Source organism: Grammomys surdaster, unplaced genomic scaffold (genome assembly GCF_004785775.1).
Source record: "Grammomys surdaster isolate TR1022 unplaced genomic scaffold, NIH_TR_1.0 255, whole genome shotgun sequence".
In the NCBI taxonomy this organism is placed as follows: domain Eukaryota; kingdom Metazoa; phylum Chordata; class Mammalia; order Rodentia; family Muridae; genus Grammomys; species Grammomys surdaster.
The window spans coordinates 4,467,204-4,488,672 of NW_021604696.1; the positions used below are offsets into that span (position 1 = coordinate 4,467,204).

Genomic DNA, 21,469 nt, shown 5'->3' on the forward strand with positions numbered 1-21,469 from the left:
TCTCTTAAACCACTCGTCAGAAGTCACTGGATGAAGAGAAGAAACAACATGTTGAAAAAGCTAAAGAATTGCAGAAATGGGTATCAAATATCAGCAAGACACTGGGAGATGGGGAGAAAGCTGAGAAACCTCTATTCTCTAAGCAACAGGTATACTCACAGAGGTCCTAATGCTAACTGGGTAGAATTTCCTGAATCATACAGTCTACAAAGCACAAACTATAAATCTTTACCTTACTTCACCCCAGAGTTACAAACTTTTACAATAAAAATTAAATAGTTTAGGTCCTTAGTCATTTTGCCCAGAGTCATAGTTAGAATGTTCGAGAAGAGAGTGTCTTATTCCAAAGCCAGAATCATTTTTGTTGATGTCATTATCAGCAAGCCATTAGGTTATAGGGCCTTTTCATACATCTCAACTCCCTGATTAGAATGACTGGGATTGTTGACTAGTGACATCATCAGCCCCACATGCCACCCACATCAGAGAAACACACAGGGAATACCGTCTAGGCTCTGAACATTGTTGAGTGTTTAGTAGACCTCTCCTGGGCCTTTTCTGTTTCATGAGGAGAGCTTTGTGGTCCAACCTCTGCACTGTATATTCTTCCCATTGAATACAGTTTCTAGCCCGTCCTGCCTTCCCTGCCCACTGGTACATGTGTGTTAGGACACTGCAGCGGGTGCTGCCACTCCACAGAATTGCCACTGGAAGCTCAGGACATTGGCATTAAGGTAGACATCCTAGTCGTGCTACTCCTGATGTTAGGAATTCCTGCTAGTTTGTATTTTCTTGTTGGGTTGGTTCTGTTTGGGGCAGACAAGGTCTAGGCTAGTATCACCCTTGCTATGTAGCCCAGGCTGGCCTTGAGGTGTGATATCATACAAATGGAAGAACTAAGAATTCAGAAAGCATTTGATGGCTTTTCAGCAAAAACACTCCAAAGTAATTTGCCTCAAATGTTTGATTTAAAATACCTTCTTCCCAGGTTTTTTCCTCACTATCAAACAGGAAGGCATTCAAACAAGGCTTGTAAGCCTGAGCGAAGATGTCTTGAGAGAATGTGTTTCTTCAGAAGCATGAATTGTACATACTTGGTGTCTTCGTATTATAGTTACAAAATTCTCCAGAATGTTCATCAGATTTAGACCTCATACAGACACTTTTAAATAAGATTGTGGCCCTAACTGTACTTCTACCAGAACACCTGCTTTCCCTTTTGAAGGAGAAAGTGGTTTGACGTACATAATGAGTCCTCAGAGATTTCCACTTAGCTTTGTGGTTTCCTATATCCATACCAAATTGACTGATTAGTATGCCTCTCATCTTTTCGTTGGCCCAATATTTCCTCTCATCCCTGTTCATTTATAAGAATGGAAACTTTGATCAAATAGAAATGGGGTTTGGGACAAGTCTTAGACAAACCCCTTTTCCCATAATTAATGAGTTTGTCTTCTCTGGTAGTGACAGATGGCATAGAATGGAGGAACCATCGTTAGCAGTTATCTCCTGATCTACAGGCCTCCTGAATAGTGCTTTCAACATAGTGAGAGGAGCTTCAGGAAGGGAGGACCCCATAGTCACAGTGTCTTTTTGAAAATGGTGACATAGAAAGATGATGCTGGGCCAGTGCTGGATCTTTGAGCTTTGGCAGATTCTTTGATGGGCTGGGACAGACTAAAGAACTGTGGTGTGTTGGATTAAGATTCCCTTGTGAAGATGATACCACTGTTAACAGAGGGCACTGCACTTCCTCTTGTGTATGCTGAAGAGAGATGAACTCTTAGGCCATCACGCCACCAGTAGCTGATAGTTACTTAATTGTGTCACCCAGAAAGTACACCTGCCACTTTCATCATGATTAAAATTCTGTATTTTTAGTGGCTATATAATACTCTTTCTGTGGGGAGGCTTTGAATGTGCCTTCTTACCTTACAGATTTCCAGTAAAGAGATATCAGCCAAGAAGGAGCAGTTCTCGGAAGCTCTGCAAACCACACAGATTTTTTTGGCTAAACATGGAGACAAGTATGTTGGCTTTCGTTAGCCCTTTTATTCAATGTAGGGTCATGTTCTGAAAATTCACTCATCAGACAGAAGGCAGAGCATCATCCCCGACACTAAAAGTGGAATACAAACCGATCACAGTTCGCTTAATAGAATGTGAAGAGTGTGGACTTAGCTGTGTGTCACATCTAGCCTTTCCATGCCACAGCTTGCTGCCAGTCCTCAGACAGACCTTGGACTGGTTGAACATTAGAAGCCAGTGAGCAGCAGTGTAGGCTCTGAGTCATGTTTTAATTCCTCAAGGTACTCTGAAACTACCTTTTGGAAAATGTCCTTAATGTGTTCTATGTGTGCCTGTGTGCTCATAGAATACATGCGTGGGGATGTGCATGACATGCATGTTAGTGCTCTTTTTCACCAGTGATTCAGACAAAGAAGGCATCTTCCCTTGTCTTAAATCCTTTTGGAATATCCTCTTCGTGGTTTACCCCAAAACAAGTTTGTTATATTCCTTGAAGAATCTTTCCCTGATCAACCTGACAGTAATCACTCTGGAGTTTGTTCTTATCTCAGAGAGGTACTGACCTATTGAACTCTTTAGTCTCCTTCTCAGACAAAGGAGAGAATCTTGGATATTTTATATAGGCGCCTTAGTTTCATATAGCATCATTCCAAGACCTGGGAAACACACATAAGCAGCTCTATCTTAATGCTATGTAGCACAGACACTGAAGCAAGTTACATACCATTACACTTGACAGCTAACGTTGACCCCTTGATGTTTTTTGGATAGGCTGACAGAAGAAGAAAGAAGTGATTTGGAGAAACAGGTGAAAACCCTGCAGGAAGGTTACAATTTATTATTCAGTGAATCTCTGAAACAGCAAGAGTTACAACCCTCAGGAGAGGCGAAGGTCGAGGAGAAGGTAACGCTCCTCACAAGACGTGAGGTCTGGCATGACTGAGGACACATGGAAATGTGCCTTGGGGTGTCTATGTGGAGAGTATGTTGATAGAATTTAAGGATTTACAGGCTTCTGTGTTGTTTATAAAATGCTATCTTACGTGTGCAGACCATCATCCTATGCCTTAATCTCTGCCTTGCATGGTGAAAGAGGGCTCGTTCATTGTCTAACACGTCTTTTCAAAGCCATTCTTTCAATATCATGTTCAGGATTTTATTATAAAATATGGTCGGAAGAGAGTCCATGGATCATCTTTACCGTTGATAAGCTATGGAGGTTTTTGATTGTCAGAGATATCCATGAGGGTTGTTTTAGTGGTGGGAGGCTATGTCTTAAAGTGAAAATACTCTCACATCTTTTTTTAAAAAAAAATAGAAATTATTTAAAAATTGTCTGGCTCATAGTAATGTGCCCAACACAATGTTTGGTAGTTAAAGAGTATTTGTTATATTTAACCCCATGATTTCCAGGAACAGTACCACATAATTTGTCATGTTTTGGGGGTATGTGACAAGTTTTTTGGCTCCTTATTCTTTTACTTAACTCTGGAAAAGGCTGTATGCTGTAAACATCAGTAGCATGGAGTTGATGCTCTCTCTCTCTCTTGTCACTAGACTCTAATCTCACCCAGATGCAGAAAGCATGATTTGCCTTCTGGATAGATCTGTGTTCTGTTTTCTCACCATCAGCAGCTCCTCTGTGCCCTCACTAACCTTGTTAGTACACGGATGTTCAGTTTTCACTTCACAGATGCATGTTGTTTTCAAAGCTTTATCACATCCTGTGCTGTTGAGTAGATCACTGACGTAGGTCACTTGTGCGTTTGAGCTGCCTAACACTCACAAGCTACCTTGGTAAGTAGAGGATCTTTTTTATGATTAAGTCTATTATTATAAAACAAAACCACCTACACTGCAAGGAATTGCCTCGAGTACCAGACTGACCCGGGCTTTCTGCATTTCCCTTTCAGCCGGAGAAAGTGATTGCGGGCACCATCAATCAGACCACTGGAGAGGTCCTTTCTGTCTTTCAGGCAGTTCTAAGAGGCCTTATTGACTACGAAACAGGAATCAGGTTGCTTGAGGCACAGCTAGTGATTTCTGGTTTAATTTCACCAGAGTTAAGAAAGTGTTTTGAACTCAAAGATGCTGAAAGCCACGGCCTCATTGATGAACAAATTCTGCACCAACTGAAAGAACTAAATAAAGCAAAGAAGGTCATTTCTACTGCATCGCCAACCACCATCCCCGTGCTTGATTCTCTGGCCCAGGGTGTGATCTCAGAATCCACAGCCATCCGAGTTCTTGAGATACTGCTCTCTGCGGGCTCCCTGGTTGTTCCAGCCACAGGTGAACACCTAACCTTACAAAAGGCTTTCCAACAGAACTTGATTTCCTCCACCTTGTTTTCTAAGATCCTAGAAAGGCAAGATACTTGCAAGGACCTTATTGACCCGTGCACTTCTGAGAAGGTATCTTTAACTGATATGGTTCAAAGGAGTGTTTTACAGGAAAATACTAGGATGTGGCTTTTGCCAGTGAGACCGCAGGAAGCTGGCAGAATAACACTGAAGTGTGGAAGAAGTGTTAGCATTCTGAGAGCGGCTCACGAAGGACTCATAGACCGAGAAACCATGTTTAGGCTGTTAGGGGCACAGCTTCTGTCTGGAGGTCTCGTCGACTGCAACTCTGGTCGGAAAATGACTGTTGAAGAAGCCGTGGTGGACGGAGTGATTGACAGAGACACCGCAAGCAGCATCCTCACCTACCAGGTTCAGACAGGTGGGATCGTGCACTCGAACCCCGCTAAGCGATTAACGGTGGATGAAGCGGTACAGTGTGAGTTGATAACATCCAGCAGCGCGCTGCTGGTTCTGGAAGCTCAGCGGAGCTATGTTGGACTCATCTGGCCCCACTCCGGTGAGATATTTCCCACATCTTCTTCCTTACAGCAAGAGTTGATTACAAATGAATTAGCCTCCAAAATTCTGAACGGGAGACAGAAAATCGCTGCTCTCTATATCCCAGAAAGCTCTCAGGTCATCGATCTGGATGCCGCTAAGCAGCTGGGGATCATAGATATCAATACAGCATCAGTTTTAAAAAATATAACACTGCCAGACAAAATGCCAGATTTAGGAGATTTGGAAGCTTGTAAAAACGCCAGAAGGTGGCTCTCTTTTTGTAAATTCCAGCCATCCACAGTTCACGACTACAGACAAGAAGAGGACAGCTCTGATGGCGAAGAGCCAGTCACAGCTCAGAGCTCGGAACAAACTAAAAAGTTATTCCTATCATATTTAATGGTGAACAGCTGCATGGATGCAAACACGGGGCACAGGCTCTTGCTTTATGATGGAGACTTGGACGAGGCCGTGGGCATGCTCCTGGAAAGCTGCGGTGCAGAACTCGGAGCCGACACATCCATAAGAGAAAGCCTGTCTGTCTTAACCATCCCTGATGTCTTTCCTGATCGGGCTTTGAGTGAAGAAAAGCACGAGTGTTCAGCTTCAGCAGCTGCTTGTGATAAATGTCGTCACAGACACCCTGCACATAAAGAGTCTCTTGAAAACACAAAGTGGGACATGAATGGGGCGTTTTGTAAACTGGGAAACAATGATAACAATGGTGAATTGCCTGGGCCAGAAAACCTAACAGATACAACAGTTGCTCAGAAAGCCGGTAGTCCATCTAGAGTGCGTGTCCCCAAACCCACATCATCTTCAACACGGCCTGAAGGGAGCACGCTCAGACCTGATTCTGGTAACATACCTAAAGACTGTAAAAATCAAAGTGAGCTTGATACAAAGACACATCCAGATGAAGGCAACCATTCTAACTTTTTGACATCAGAAACCAGTAGATTTTGTGATTCTAATGAAAAGGAAGATGATGAGAATATACCGAAGGGACCCTCTGCCTTTGACTATTCCCCCCGGCTAAGTGCCCTGTTAAGCCATGATGAGTTGAGGCACAGTCAGGGGAGTTTTAGTGATACCCATACCCCAAAGAACACAGGATATTTATGCAAAGCTGCTACGTTGTCATCCAGTGACCAGAGTATGCAGGCTGATCAAAGCACAAGAGAAAAGTTTCAAGACCAGTACCTAGGAATCGCAGCTATTAGCATCAGCCTACAGGGGGCGCCCTGTGGACAGAAGCCCATAGACACTGAGTGTAGCAACCCTCTAGTGCACTATCACAGTGATGAATACACGACAGACACTTCTGCTGAGAGTGAAACCACTTGGCGGGCAGATGAGGCAGAGAAAACGGGGTCTGAGGTGGAAGACGACTCCTGTACCATGATCCCTGGGGATGGCTCAGGCACTGCCAACAGATCTGTTTGTGGTTCACTGTCACGTAAAGGAGCCATTGATGCTGGTGACTATGAGACATCACTGCTGGCCGGTCAGCAGAGCAACACGACAACAGACAGCGACAGTGATGACTTTTTCTATGATACCCCCTTGTTTGAAGATGAGGACCATGACTCTCTAATCCTTCAAGGTGATGACCGTGATTGTTTGCAACCCGAGGACTATGACACCTTGCAGGAGGAAAGTGACAGGACCCCTCCTCCTGATGACATTTTTTATGATGTGAAAGAGAAGGAAAATCCTGTGTTTCCTCCAGGAGGAACGGATGAGAGCTTAAGTGTGGAGAACAAACTATGTTGTCCTCAGGGATTTCTTGTAGGTATTGAGAAACCTGAGTTATATTTAGTTGGCCAGAAACAGTTTGATTCAGGCGGCTCTGACAAGATGGATGAACAGTTAGTGGAGCCTGTATCCGAAAGTGAGAACCCACCTGACCTTGAGAATAGTGAGTCTGATTCGTTGACTGAGGGCGAGATTATAGGAAGGAGAGAGAGCTTAGGAGCTTCATTAGCACCTGGTAGTCGTTGGAGAGGGGACAGAGAAGAGCATGACACCAGTGGAGAAAGCCAGTCTGATACCGATGGGGTAGGCTCCATACAAAGTAGCGAAAGTTGCGGGGCTTCTATGAGCAATGATAGTGACACGGATGATGAGGACAATGGGGATCACAGCAGTCAGGACGGTGGTGACAGGCCAGGAGGACAAGGAGCAGAAGATGAGAATGAAGAGCACCAAGTTGACCATACCCAGTTGCACACTACTACCATAAAAGAACACGGAGGTGAAAACCGAAGTGTCAGTGACAAGATTCTCCTAGACAAAAGGCACAGTTCTAGTCCGTTAGAAAAGCAGCACGGTGCAAGCGTTTTACAGCCAGAATCAGCTGGTAAGAGAGGGCAAGACGTGGAAAGAAGCAGCCATCCAGAACTTTCCACTGAAGCTGATGAGGAAGACAAAACAAGTCTGTCCACTCACATGGCAACTAAAGGTGTGTCACTGTCTAATGCTGAAGGCACCGCCTCAGAAGAGGTGGAGTTGGTTCAAGGGTCAGACTCTACAGACATTCTAGAAGCCAAAGGCAAGTATCTTGAGAATGGATCACCAAAAATCAGCCCATCATCCGACAAAATTGTCTGTTCTGAAGCGGGGCTAGGAGGAAGGCCTTCTGAGGAAAGCCAGTTGTCATTTCCAGTAAGTGACAGGGATCAGCAGGGAACTGGAAGAGGTCTGGTTAAAGGTAGAGATGGCAGATGTGATCAGCTGGTAGATGAGACGTCCATTCAGCAAACGGGCTTTAGGAAGGAAGGGGGGTTGAGGACAGACCCAGAGGAAGGAGAAGAAAGGTATCTCAACCCTTTCCCGAATGGAAGTGCGACAGAGAGCCTGAACATGGGTAAGACTCAGTTCCCCCCTCGACTGACGCACACTGAGGAACTCAGTCACAGAGGGGATCCGAACACAGCAACCGTGACTCTTGAAGCTGAAGCAAAGAATGTGCAGACAGGGCTTAGTGAAAGTCCTGTTCTGCTTGAGACTCTTGCAGAAATATTTGACACCTCAGCTCCTAAAGAGGCTCATGCTGACTTGACTTCAGCTGTAACATCCTCTGGGATGAAGAGCCATGGGAAAGAAGATTCCCTCACTGAAAGACCAGAGAACAAGACTGCTCCGTTTACGGCTTTACAGCATTGTAATAAATGTATAAACACAGATGTGCTGGAATCAAACAAAAATACCCCAGGCTGTGCTTTAATAGCCTCTCCTCCCATGAACGATGACTTACACACAGTAAATAATGCAGAAGAGAAGCCAGTCATTCCCCAAGAAGACCGGCCTCCAGGTGCCGAGATCCAGCAAGGTGATGCTTGTGTCGAGAAAAGTGTCTCTGAAGGAAAAGCGGAAATTCTCCAGTTCACGCCAGAAAACAGTGACACCACACTGTCAGTCATACCTTGTAAAAGTATGGCAGGCTGTGGAGAAACCACCGATTTTGTGCAGGCTCAGCTCCCTGTGAGTGGAGTGAGAAACACCTCCGATAACACTTTAAATGTGGGGTACTCACAGTTAGAAAGCAGCGGAGAGAAAGAAAACACTGAGAAACAGCCACACAGAGAACGCGCCTCATCTCCAAGACCCCAAGAGAGAGAAGATCATACGCCCGAGTCTGTAGAAGACGGGAAGAGTATCTTGAACCACAGTTTAGACCAAGTTCATCTGAATTTCCAAAACATGAGAGATCCTTCAGCTGGCACGGGGACTAAAATTTCAATTCAGAACTTAATTGAAAGAGCTATCTTTTCTCAGTTGCCAAATGAAGTATTACATGTGCCCAGTCCTGGCATTTCCCCCATTAATAACGCCTCAGAAGTACAGGCAGAGAGCAGAGGTGATCCTCTCTGTATTACAAGGCTTCTTGCTATATTGAAGCAAAACCAGCATCCCCAAGAAACCCCAGGCACATCTGAGTTAATTAACATACTAACTCAGATAGATTGTGATCCAGAGGGAAGAGGCATTGGATCTGGACTATTTCCACCACAACTTAAAAATGCCTTTTACAAGCTGCTGGTTGATGGGTACTCATCTGCAACAGAACAGGCCGATGCTTTGAAGGAAACACCGTGTGTTGCTCCCGAGATGGCGGAAGAAAAGCCATGTGTCTGCAGTGACCTCAAAGGCAAAGAAGGGAATCACTGTCCCCTGAACCCACAAACTGTAAGGGAAGCAGGGGTAGAGCACTCCAGTGTGCACATAGCAGCATTGCCAGGAGATGAGAAGCTTGGAGACCTGTGCAGCGACCCTCCAGAGCATTCAGAATGTACATCTGGATCAAAAGAAAGGTCTTCTGATGGTAGCTCAAAGGAAAAAGTGAGTTGACATACGTAACCACGTAACCCATGACCATTCCAGCGGGAAACGTGGGGGCAATCTCATATGTTTTGTCTGCTTTAAATTTCTTTCAGAAAGGCTATTAATTACTGTATCCAATTTTGTCTTTAGTGTTCCGATGGCTTGCAACAGTGTTTACAGCATACTGAGAAAATGCATGAATATTTGGCTTTGCTTCAAGATATGAAACCCCCCTTAGACAACCAGGCATCTGTGGAGAACAGTCTAGAAGCCTTGAAAAATCAGCTGAGGCAGTTAGAGGTAAGAGTTATCTGCTGACGTGCCTGTCAGCTTTCCATCCGCAATCAAGTTAAGCAGAGAGTTCATTTGGGCATATGCCTTCAGAGGCTGTAACCTGTGATCCCTTGGTCCTGTTGCATCTGGTTTTTTGGCAAGGCCATTCCTTACCTCAAACTGAAAGACAGAAGAAAAAAGGCCAGAGTGCCTCTGGCACCTTTGACAGTCGACAACTCCAGTAATCTGAAGTCTTCCTACTAAATCCTAGTCTTAAAGTTTTATTTCTCCCCTGTAGCACCAAGCTGAGGTCCAAAGCACAGGCCTTGGGAGACATCCAGGTCCAGGCCACAGTAGTCAGTGGTTCATGAAGGGTGCCACTTAATACAGAATTTGCAAAAAGCAGAATGCCCTTCTCTCCTACTCGTCATGTTTGGGTTTATGCTTTTTTACTCATGGTAACTAGATGCGGATTGTATTTCTTTGCAGACATTTGAGTTGGGATTGGCTCCAATGGCTGTGTTTTTAAGGAAAGATCTAAAGCTGGCAGAAGAATTCTTAAAGTCTTTCCCTAGTGACCTTCCCAGAAGACATCATGAGGAACTGAGCCAGAGCCACAAACGTTTACAGAATGCCTTCTCGTCCCTCAGCAGTGTCTCCTCAGAAAGGATGAAACTGATCACACTTGCAATCGAGTCTGAAATGGTAGGCATAAAACGGTGAATTTTCAGTAAAATGTGATGGAGAATGTAAACTATACTATCACGTATTTTTTTTTTTTAAGTATTATAACTTAACTCTCCAATCAGAATCACGGTAGGACTTTGAAATTTGGAGGACAAACAAATGAATGCGTAATTTTGCTTTCTAGTCTAAGCTGGCGGTTCGTCATGAAGACTTCCTACACAAACTTACATCCTATTCAGATTGGGTGTCAGAGAAAAGCAAATCTGTGAAGGACATACAAACTGCGAACATCCAAGATACTGAACTTGTAAAGAACAGTGTGAAGTTTCTTAAGGCAAGTATCAAAACACACACTTAGTGTAAGAGGTGTTCAGGACAAATACAACCTTCCCGATACTGTAAGGAATTATTTCCTGCCTTGGATCGAAGAAATGTCATTTCATAGTCAACCTAACACTAGAATTTATTCCATCCACCATACCAAATTCTCACTACCTGTGACATACTGACATTTGTATTCATGTCTTTTACAAATGAATTATATAAGCCCAAGATAGCTACAGATTAGTCAAAGTATAGCAGCCCAAGTTGTGCTTGTATGGTAATACATTTTGATCTGAAAATTTTTTATGGACTCTTAATTTGAACAGCATTCCTGTGAGCCCTGATCTCCTTGCTTCAGTCAGAAAACTAAAACTGTAGCCTGTTAGTTCATGTTTTGTGTTCCTTCTTTTCTTATTGTGAGTTTCCACAATTGAAGGGATATTGGAAATATTAGCAGTTATTTTGTGATGTTAATGTCACTTTCATTATGATGAATCAAGCTGTTTTGGATATTTTTGGTTTGGGCATTATAAGTATGATCTACCAGGCGAGGAGAGAATGCCCTGGGGGTTATTTCTCTTTGCATGTTACCTCCCATCATATTTAAATACTTTATTATTGGGATGAAGAGATGGCTTAGTAGATAAAGTGCTTGCCACACTTTCTATGCAAGTGTGAGGATCTGAGTTTAAGTCCCTGGACTCTGTGTAAAGTTGGGTTGGGTAACACATATCTGTAGTACTAATGCTTCTGTGGGGAAATCGGGGTGGAGACAGAAGTTACTAGTTACCCTGGTAACTTGGAGGCAACCAGATGGTGTGGAGGAAGCAGTGGACAATGAAAAACAAGGCCCAGTCTCAAACTAGGCAGAAGGCAAGAAATAACACCTGAGGTGGTCCTCCAATCTCCACACTGGTGCCTTGGCATACACATGCACATACACACGTACACGGGCACACACATCATACACATATGTCACACACACAGAGAATTTGAAAATCACTTTAATTACCTACTACCAGATGATGAATAAGTAGATTTGTTTTATGAATACTGAAAAGGTATCGTTAACCCTTTAAGTAATGATAGAAGGATCATATTTAAGGAGTGAGTTTAGTTCAGTATAGTCAGTGCTGGTGAACTTCATCCTAACCTACCTCTCCTGGCAACCTGTACTGCTTTCTTCACAGAATGTGCTATCAGACCTTTCACATACCAAAATGCAGCTGGAAACGATGGCCTTTGACGTACAGTCCTTCATCTCTGATTATGCCCAAGATCTGTCTCCCAACCAAAGCAGACAACTGCTGAGACTCTTAAATACAACCCAGAAGTGTTTTCTTGACCTGCAAGAGCTGGTAACCACTGAAGCGGACCGGTTAGAGGCTCTCTTGCAGTTTGAGCAGGAGCTTGGTCATCAGAAGGTTTGCCTCTCTTGTGGAGTTATGCTCACTGTTTTACTTGATCAGTGTGAAATCATAGCTTAGGTAACCAGAATACTGACCAGCTAGGGAGGTGCTCTGGACAGACCTGAGTGGGTACTGACCAGAATCCTTGCCATCCATCACTGCAGACTTTCACCCTGATGTTGTCGTGTAGTTGGGTTTTTTTCACTGTCCTCTTAACAGTATTTTACGAGGTGAGAGTCTTCATCTTCTCCCTGAAAATGAGAACCAGAAAGCATTCAGGAGTGTCCAAGGGTAACTGATGAAGGTTTAGCTCTGAACTTTCAGGGAACTATTCCCTCCAGTGGGGCACAGGGCTCAGAGCTTGTGCTCCAGCGTTTGCATTGGAGAGCTGACTTGCCTAAATTTGTGTCCTGAATGTTCCACTCTATCAACTTTGTGTGACTTTGAAAAGTTGCGTGCCCTCACTTTGCTCGTTGATAAATTGGGAATAGTTGATAACTTAGGAATAGTAATGTTTATCTGGTAATATTGTGAACACTGATAAAATGATTCATATGAAACCCTTAGCTCTGTGCCTGATCTCCGCTGAACTTTTAGTGAACCGTAGTTGTGTTTACTGTTGCTGTTAGTTAGGCAATAAGTATGTATAGAATCGGAAAATAAAAATGCAGATTTTGACTTATTAATTTGTTAGATTTAGTGGATTCTGTTACAGTACTGTCTAATGGCAGCAATGAGCGAAGAACATAATGTTGAAATAAAAATAATGCATGCTGTGTTTCTTTTATTCTTGAAGCACCCAGGCACTGTGTGTAGCATGATAACCTATATAAATATATACATATCCATATGTTTACTGACAAATCACAACTAACTTCTCTTTTGGTGTCCTTTTGCAGAATTAATTATGTGTGTCGCAGGTTTCAAGAGCTTAAGAACACGGGATGTTTCTTCCTGTCAATCAGAAGTTCCATCTCTTACACATGTGCATGGCCAGTATTCTACTGTGCATCTTCACACAAACAGGCTCTTTCTGTGTACACGGGACATGCTCATACTGTTCTGTCTGTCTGTCCTTGTTCAGTTTGTACTCCAATGCTACCATGTTTACAGCATACGTAACAAGCTTAATGCAGGGTGTTTAGAAAATGTATTCTGATAAGAGGCTTGATCAGAAGTGGATTGAAGGTTGAAACACTTTGGGTTTTCTCCGTCTTAGGTTGTGGCAGAGCGTCAACAAGAGTACAAAGAGAAACTCCAAGGGCTGTGTGATCTCCTCACCCAGACTGAAAACCGTCTAATTAGTCACCAGGAAGCCTTTGTGATTGGAGATGGCACAGTGGAGTTAAAAAAGTACCAGTCCAAGCAAGAGGTAGACCTTTTGGTATCTACAGCTGTATATCCGGTTGGGTTTGGTTCCGTTTTCTGTAAGGCCGATGGGATTGTTGAAAACACAGAGGTGTCAGAAGTAAGATGTGCCCAGAGGCTCTGGGAAATAGATTTAAACTTTATATCTAAATCTAGATTTACAGCTTAAAATCGTCAGGTAATTCCTTGACTTTTTTGGTGACATATTGTATCAAGAATATAAATGATAGGTTACAATGTAACTCTTTTTTTGGATAGGTTACAATGTAATCCTTTTTTGGGCAGCTAACTCACCTGCAAATCAGGAGAAATAGACTTCACTTTGATTTCTTTCCCAGTACCACCTCCCTTTCTGTTTCTCTGGTATTTGCTGTAATTCATTCTTTTTTATCTAAGCAAAATAGGTGAAAGAAGAAAAATGCTGGAGAGGGAAACCTGTGTTTTGGTGTCAGGAGAACGAGAGCCTCATTATCTGTAACTCTTGATTCAATTCAGTACTAGTCAGGACTCGGTTCCCTTCGGTAAATACGAAGTGTACTTCTGTTCCTACATTGTGATGAAAGCTGAGTAAATATGCATCAAGTTACTGCTGCAGTTAATGTCACTTAGTAATTATGAAATATACAGGCAAGTAAACACGCAAGCCTTTGAGGACGCTCAGAGAAAGGCATTATAAAGATGTGTTGGTATGTTATAAAGGATGATAATGTAGAAAATGGATTTCCCTTGTTCTTAGGAGGAAAGATCACAGAGGGAAATTTATACTTCCCAGAAAAGCTAGAACTCCTGAGCAATCTTAGTCTTGAGTATCCTAGTAGCCAGGGCTAAGATGCAAACACTATATTTTATGTAACATGATGTTTTTTTGTTTTTGTTTTTTTTAAATCTCAGTTCACTGATGGGAACTATTTTCTTTCCTGAGTAATAGATATGAATTTAAAAATCAGAGTTCTGTTGGGTATGGGGATCGTGTACGCCTGAAAGCATAGCACTTGGGAAGCCAAGGTAGAGGCGGACTGTGTCTCTGCCCACCCGGACCACATAGTGAGACACAGTCTCGGAGAATATGTATCAGTGTTTAGAAAGAGAGTAAATATCACCACAAATTTCTGTGGTAAATGTGCTAACACTCATACAGATTTCTGTAGTTCATATACTGAGTGCCTCGATGTTTTCAGTGCTTTACAAATATTGTTTTCTTAAGCGTAAAAAGCTCATACCTTTTTAACACTGAGTTCAAATTATATGAAATTAATGTGCAGTTGAAGCAACTCACACTACCGCCATAGTCTATATGCTTTTCAGCTGTGTTTGCCCATCTCTGCCTGCGGTAGCTCTCTTTTAGAATTACAGCTTTGCAAGAATTGAAATGATACAACAGTTCCTTTTTTTCCCCACGTGTGTTTAAAGGAATTACAGAGAGAGATGCAAGGAAGTACACAGGCACTGGCAGAAATAGTGAGAAACACAGAAATCTTTTTAAAAGAAAGCGGTGATGAGTTGTCCCAAGAAGACAAAGCTTTGATTGAGCAGAAACTCAACGAGGCGAAGGTGAAGTGTGAGCAGCTGCGTCTAAAGGCAGAGCAGTCGAGAAAGGAGCTGGATAAAGCAGTGACTACGGCCCTCAAGGAGGAGACTGAAAAGGTGCCTGTCTGAGTGTACGGTACACGGTAGCTCCCCCTGGTGGTGAGCGCGTCAGCTGCATGCTTTTCTTGTGTGTGTATCAGGTGATCGTGAGCCACGGTTTGCACCAAGAATGAAAATACGGGGGACTCTGGGTACATAATTGCCCATACAAAGATGGAAAGAATTGGCTTTACTTAGTCTTTCCATAAGTAGAAGCTGGGTGAGAGATTCTGGATGTGAGAAATGTGTTGCACGTACAGTCCACTATAGGTAAAATTTCAAAATACGTGGTTTGAAGGCAGTGTAGACCTTGAGTAACTGCTTGTTGCTGTAAGGTTTAATTCCCATATGTTTCTACTATGTGTTAGTTATTATAATTTAGGAATATATAAATTCCTAAATTATATATATATATGTATATATATATATACATATATATATATCCCTATATCCCTAAATATATAATATATGATTAAATATAATTATATATACAATATAATATAATGTATAATTTTATTTATTTAGATAGATTGGTTGTTTGAATGACTGATTGATAGCTAGTGTGTGTTAAGCCTAGGCTGCATCTATAATACTTATGAACCTTCTCTACCCAGGTTGCAGCTGTGAGGCAGCTGGAAGAGAGCAAAACTAAAATAGAAAATCTTTTGAACTGGTTGTCAAATGTTGAGAAAGACTCAGAAGGGGCAGGGATGAAGCACACACGACCCATGGAGCAGAATGGAACCCATTTGCATGAAGGTGATGGCAAGTCAGGAGGCGGTGAAGAGGATGAAGTCAACGGTAACCTGCTGGAGACGGATGCTGAAGGGCACAGTGGGACCCCCGAGGGGAATCTGAACCAGCAGTACGAGAAAGTCAAGGTGAGCTGTTTAAACGGTGATGCCATCAGATTCTGTGTGGAGAGATGGAGAGTCAGACCGCTTTATACAAGCCAGCCTTTGTGACCACAGAGAGTAAAGACTTTCCCTACCTCAGTGTTATGCCAAATATAAATTCCTGAGAAAGTCCTTGGCAAATAAAAACAGTAAGAAGTAAATCATTAGGTACAGCTTCTGTGCAAAGCTGAAACCCTGCTTTAGAAACGAAAGAGGGCTGAAGAGCTGGCTCAGTGGTTAAGAAAGCTTGCTGCTCTTGAGGAGGGTCCAAGTGCAGTTCATCAGGCAGCTCACGGCTGCCCGTAACTCCAGCTGGCCTCCGAAGTCTTCCAGAACAGACGTATATGCATAAATTAAAAAAAGGAAGGAAGGAAGGAGGGAAGGAGGGAGGCTGACCTCTCCAGAGCAGGGGCGATGGCCCCACCTGCCTCCTCAGTTTCTCAGTCTTCCTAGCTACTTTCTGAGGTTTTGTGTTCCCATCGTATACGACATTTTGCAACTTACATACCCAACATAGCTTGCCCAGTTTCCGCGTGTGGTAAAGCTAGAGTGTGGCTTCGTCTTCAGCCATCGTTTCTGTCACTCTGCAGATCGATACTGCATGTCCACAGACTGGCTTTCTGTGCAGCCTTGAGCTCGAAGCTGTGCCTGGGGCGGGGGGCGGGGGGCGGGGGAGTAGGCTGCTGTGGAGAATGACAGTCCAGTGAACGGTAGCAGTGGAGGCTGTCCTTCATGCGCCTGCAGGAGCAAAGGCAGTGTTTGCAGTAACCATTTTAAAGTGTCCCAGAGTTGATGGTGTTTGTCTCTGTGCCTGGCTCTTGGTGCTTGGTGGCTGTCCGTGAAAGGCTTCCGCTGACTCCCTACAGTGAGGCCATCAGTGGCTTGCTCTGTGTGCCTCTGACCTGTCGGCCTCACTACTTCCTGAGAGCCCTCTCTGCTTTCCTACCTCTGTAGACTCAAACCTCTGCAAGGAATTCTTTGCATGTGAGCCGAGATGATCCTTAAAGCAAATCTGTGACACAGTTGACGTCACCACCTCCGTGGTCACTATAAACCTGAAACCCAGTGGGGCCAGATGTCTCCACCACTCTCCATCATGTCTGTTCCTTTAGCTCTGCTGGAGTTCTCTAATACTGTTCTTGTTTTGATCTTGTTCAGCTGTCTTTGAGCTAACCAACGGGAGTTATGTATATGGTGGTTTGAAAAGGGCATTGAGAAGCAGGTTGAGTCCTAGAAGCCTGCTCCCCGCACCCCCAGGCACAGTTGCTGGTTCCCAGAAGCTCTAAAGTTTTGAATGACTTTTTTCCACACAGGCCCAGCATGAAAAGATCATGGCTCAGCACCAGGCCGTCATCTTAGCCACGCAGTCGGCCCAGATGCTGCTTGAGAAACAGGGCCACTATCTGTCGCCCGAAGAGAAGGAGAAGCTGCAGACGAACATGCAGGAGCTGAAGGCACATTACGAGACTGTGCTGGCCGAGTGTGAGAAGAAGGTGAAGCTGACGCACTCCCTGCAGGAGGAGCTGGAGAAGTTTGACGCTGACTGGAATGAGTTTGAGCATTGGCTACAGCAGTCAGAGCAAGAGCTGGAGAACCTGGAGGCGGGTGCGGACGACCTCAGTGGGCTAACGGACAAGCTGACGAGGCAGAAGAGCTTCTCAGAGGACGTCATTTCGCACAAAGGTGACCTGAGGTACATCACCATTTCTGGAAACAGAGTGATCGAAGCTGCCAAATCTTGCAGCAAGAGGGACAGTGACACGATTGGCAAGGACAGCATCGAGACTTCCGCAACCCACAGAGAGGTTCAGACCAAACTGGATCAGGCTACAGACCGCTTCCGATCTCTCTACTCTAAGGTACATTTATTTTACTTTTATTTCTTAAATGGAGGTCAGTCTGAGATAAACTTTTCTACATGTCCACTTCACTTTTTCGTTGGATTTAGAAGCAAAAAAAATAATAATAGAAAACATGAATATTGGCATGGGAAAGTGGTAGTTTTAGTCATGTTTTTTATATCTGGAAAATGTCTCTTAAACGGTTAGTAACCTGAAGTGAGTTTCTCAAATTCTGTAGTACCAGATTTTACCACCAGATGTTGCTCGTGAACTAAGCAGAAGGCGAGAGCTCAATTTCTGGTCATTGCCATTCACATAGGATAACTTCCTTCACGTATTACAGGACTGTTCTACAGGTGTATTTGATCAATATATTTTCATTATTAATGACTAATATTCTGTGTTGCTTCCTTTACTGCCTTGAAAAATTAAGAGTCTTGCTAAAAAACAAAACTGTAAGCCACGTGTCGAGGTGCATACTCCAAAAGCTAAGGGAGAAGGATTGTAAATTTGGGTCAGCCTGAGCTACATAGCAAAATCCTTTCTCAAAGTGGGGAGGGAGAAGACCCAGGAACATATATCTTCCTGATTGTAACAGAGGCTGATCAGATGTACCCATTGCATAGATGATTTGGCAAACACCTCTGAGGCTTAGGTGTTGTTTTGGGTTGGTGTAAGTTATTTGACCTAATTATGTCAATCCTGTACAACGTGTAGAAATGGCTTATAGAGTACCTGAAGAAATTTTCATCACATGTCTGTGTGTATTGTCTGGTTTGCCTAGTCTGGTGACTGATTCTCATTTAAGGCCAGCCAGCAATAATGTTATTTAATAATTTTAAGTCTAGAACTGTCTCCTTGTTTTCATGGTCACCTTTTGACTTCTCCGCGTGAAGAGGAAGAACCTTGACATTGGTTGAAGTCTGGTTTTTACCCCAAGTTACCCAGCTCATCCATCTTTAGATCTTGTCATGCATGAGAAGACAGTGGGCCTCAGCTTCTCTCTCCTTCTCTTCTTTGATTTTTAGTGCAGTATTCTTGGAAATAACCTCAAAGATCTGGTGGATAAATACCAACACTATGAAGATGCTTCCTGTGGACTTCTCTCCGGGCTCCAGGCCTGCGAGGCCAAAGCCAGCAAACATTTACTCGAGCCTATTGCTTTGGACCCCAAAAATCTGCAAAGGCAGTTAGAAGAGACCAAGGTAAAGAAGGAGGAGGGAGGGGAAGAGAAGCAATTCCCTCAGCCACCCTATCAAAAGAATCCCGTTCTTCGCACTCATGTGATAGCTTTGCTCTGGGCCCAGGAGACCTGTGGAGAGTATTCTGTCACACCAGAGGGTTCCAATGCGATTAAATGCTCCGGAACGTTTCTCCCACTGTTATTTAACTGGATTAACATTGCCATTATTGGCTCCAGTCCACTGAACCCGCCTCCTACCTCCAACAAAGCCCCGCCCACTTACTTACTGTTATACTTGTTAACTTTCCTCACATTTCCATTAGAACTAAGTTCCATGAAGGCGGGCGTTTGTGTCTGTCTTGTTCGGTGCTGTATTTCCCGGCATCTAGAACAGCAGTTCTCTCAGCCTGTGGATGGCAAACTCCTCTGAGGTTCCGAACAACCCCTATCATAGGTGTCGCCTAAGACTATCTGCATGTTAGATATTTACATTATGATTCACAACAGAAGCAAATTACAGTTATGAATTAGCAATGAAAATAATTGGTGGTTGTTGGGGCGAGGGGGTCACCACAACGTGAGGAACTGTATTAAAGGGTCACAGCATTAGGAAGGTTGAGAACACTGATCTAGAGGGTCACCTGGCCCAAAGTGCACAGTGTGTATCTGTAGGAACCACTCGCCAGGGCCTTCTTACCCTTGGTTGTATTATCAGTGTGAGTCACCTATCATACTAACTCGCGTTCCTTTCACCCACTCTTTCAGCTTTGGGTATAGAATTCTTCTGGGCTGTTTTTACTTCTTTGGCCACATTTATTCTGTCTCCCCATCAGAACACCATGAACGTCTTCCATGCCTTCTGCTTTTCCTCTTCTGGTGCTGCTGCACTGCCTGCTGTGGCGCTTCCTCCTCCTCTGCCATGCTCTCGACATGGCTCCATTCTTATAGTCCCGTGTGTTGCCAGCTTGCCTGTTTCTTCCTGTATACTGTTCTGGAGTCACAGACTCCAAAACAAAGGTCTTCTCCACTCTGAAATGTGATCTCACCTAAGTTTATAAACTTCGGTAGTTACCTGAGCTCAGCAGAACCCAGCCTGTTTCTCTGCTCTTGTACCCTCACTGCCTGTGTCCCTGTCCTCTGTGACAACTGGCCGTTCTTTCATGGGCTCCATCCACCAGCATAGCAATAGTCACTAATACAGCTGGAAAGTTAGTTTTGCTTCATTTGATTTTCCTGTAAAATACAGTTGTAGTAAGTCATCCTGTGTTAGATATTATGGCTTTAGACAATACGACCAAGCCCTCCTGACTCTTCCCAGCCCTGAACTGCACTGTACATTGTGGTCCAGGCAATTGGAGTACAAGAGATGGCCTCAGTCCTTGGTAAAGTCCCAGCTACTTTGTTCCAAATTAAGTTACGCTCAGTTGGGCACTGCTTCTCAGATCATTTCTTCTGGTTTTCCCTGCATGGCTATATGCCCTTACTTAGCTTTCTTCAAAGCCTTCCAGTAAGTCCCCATTGCTACCAGACACAATGTCAAGCCCTAAGCGTAACATTCGAGGCCTTAGCAGCCCTATGTATTCATTCTCATATTCTCTCTCTCTCTCCCTCTTCCCCTCCCCTTCCCTCTTTCCCCTTCTTCCCCCTTTCTCCTTTCTTCTCCCTCTCCCCAGCCTATTTCTTTGCCTCTTATTTACCCTAAGAAGAAATGTTCTGCTTTCTCATTTCCAGTTTATTCAGGGCCCAGCATCCATTTACTGGTCCTCACTCCCTGCTGATCTTCCTCCAGCATCTCCTCTTACCCGTAGAGTGTAGCCCTTCTTGTAGGCTTTGTAGCTGTTTTACCCTAGAATTATAGCAACACTTTTTTAATTTTTAGATGCTCAGTAGCATATCAAAGTGAACAAATTCAGATGACACAACATGAAGTCAGGAACCTAGAGTCAGAAGCAGCCATGTGGGTTCTCTGTGCCTGTGTTTTGTTGCTGCTGTTGGGCTTTGGGCTTTGGGCTTTGGGCTTTGGGCTTTGGGGGTAGGGGTGTTATGTAAAACATCAAAAGAGAAATTAGGGGAAAAGGTGGAGCAATGAGATTAGAAGTTGAAAGTAGGAAGGTTGTCAAGAACGCCTTATTGTGTGCCATGGCTCACCGTCTGGATTGGTTAATTGATACAGAATAAAGCTCAGAGTAAAAAGTCCAGAATAAGCTTGACAGTGTAAGTTTGTGTGTTGTATAGTTTATTCCATCCAATTTAGATGATCATCTTTCCTTATTGGAAACCTGTTAGTCCTGAATCTAATTGAAAACCACTTAATCCCACAGGCTCTGCAAGGACAGATATCAAGTCAGCAGGTCGCCGTAGAGAAGCTGAAGAAAACCGCAGAAGTACTCCTGGATGCCAAGGGCTGGCTACTTCCTGCCAAGAATGATATCCAGAAGACACTTGGTGAGGTCTTAGCTTGAGGTCTTGTTTCCTGTCTCATGGGTAAATGGAGGTGTTTTATACATAAGGAAGAAGTGTTCACAGATGTAGCTCGTTTGCTTCACGATCTCTGTCTGTGTGTATGAAATGAAAAACGCCTTCCCGATGACTGTTCATACAGTTCTCCCAAACAGAGCCGACTTAAAACCTGAGTAGAAATCTTCTGTGAAAGGAAAGCCAC

General features: G+C 43.8%; 1 protein-coding gene across 1 annotated transcript in view; it reads left to right on the forward strand.

The window, feature by feature from the left end:
- The window catches only part of Dst (dystonin), a 285,779-nt gene that overhangs the window by 170,330 nt on the left and 93,980 nt on the right, over window positions 1-21,469 (forward strand). The window contains exons 33-41 of the mRNA XM_028775523.1: window positions 21-149; window positions 1,939-2,027; window positions 2,800-2,932; window positions 13,113-13,265; window positions 14,672-14,905; window positions 15,502-15,768; window positions 17,097-17,642; window positions 18,653-18,829; window positions 21,129-21,252. Coding sequence (XP_028631356.1) covers window positions 21-149; window positions 1,939-2,027; window positions 2,800-2,932; window positions 13,113-13,265; window positions 14,672-14,905; window positions 15,502-15,768; window positions 17,097-17,642; window positions 18,653-18,829; window positions 21,129-21,252 — 1,852 coding nt within the window. The remainder of the gene's footprint in view (window positions 1-20; window positions 150-1,938; window positions 2,028-2,799; window positions 2,933-13,112; window positions 13,266-14,671; window positions 14,906-15,501; window positions 15,769-17,096; window positions 17,643-18,652; window positions 18,830-21,128; window positions 21,253-21,469) is intronic.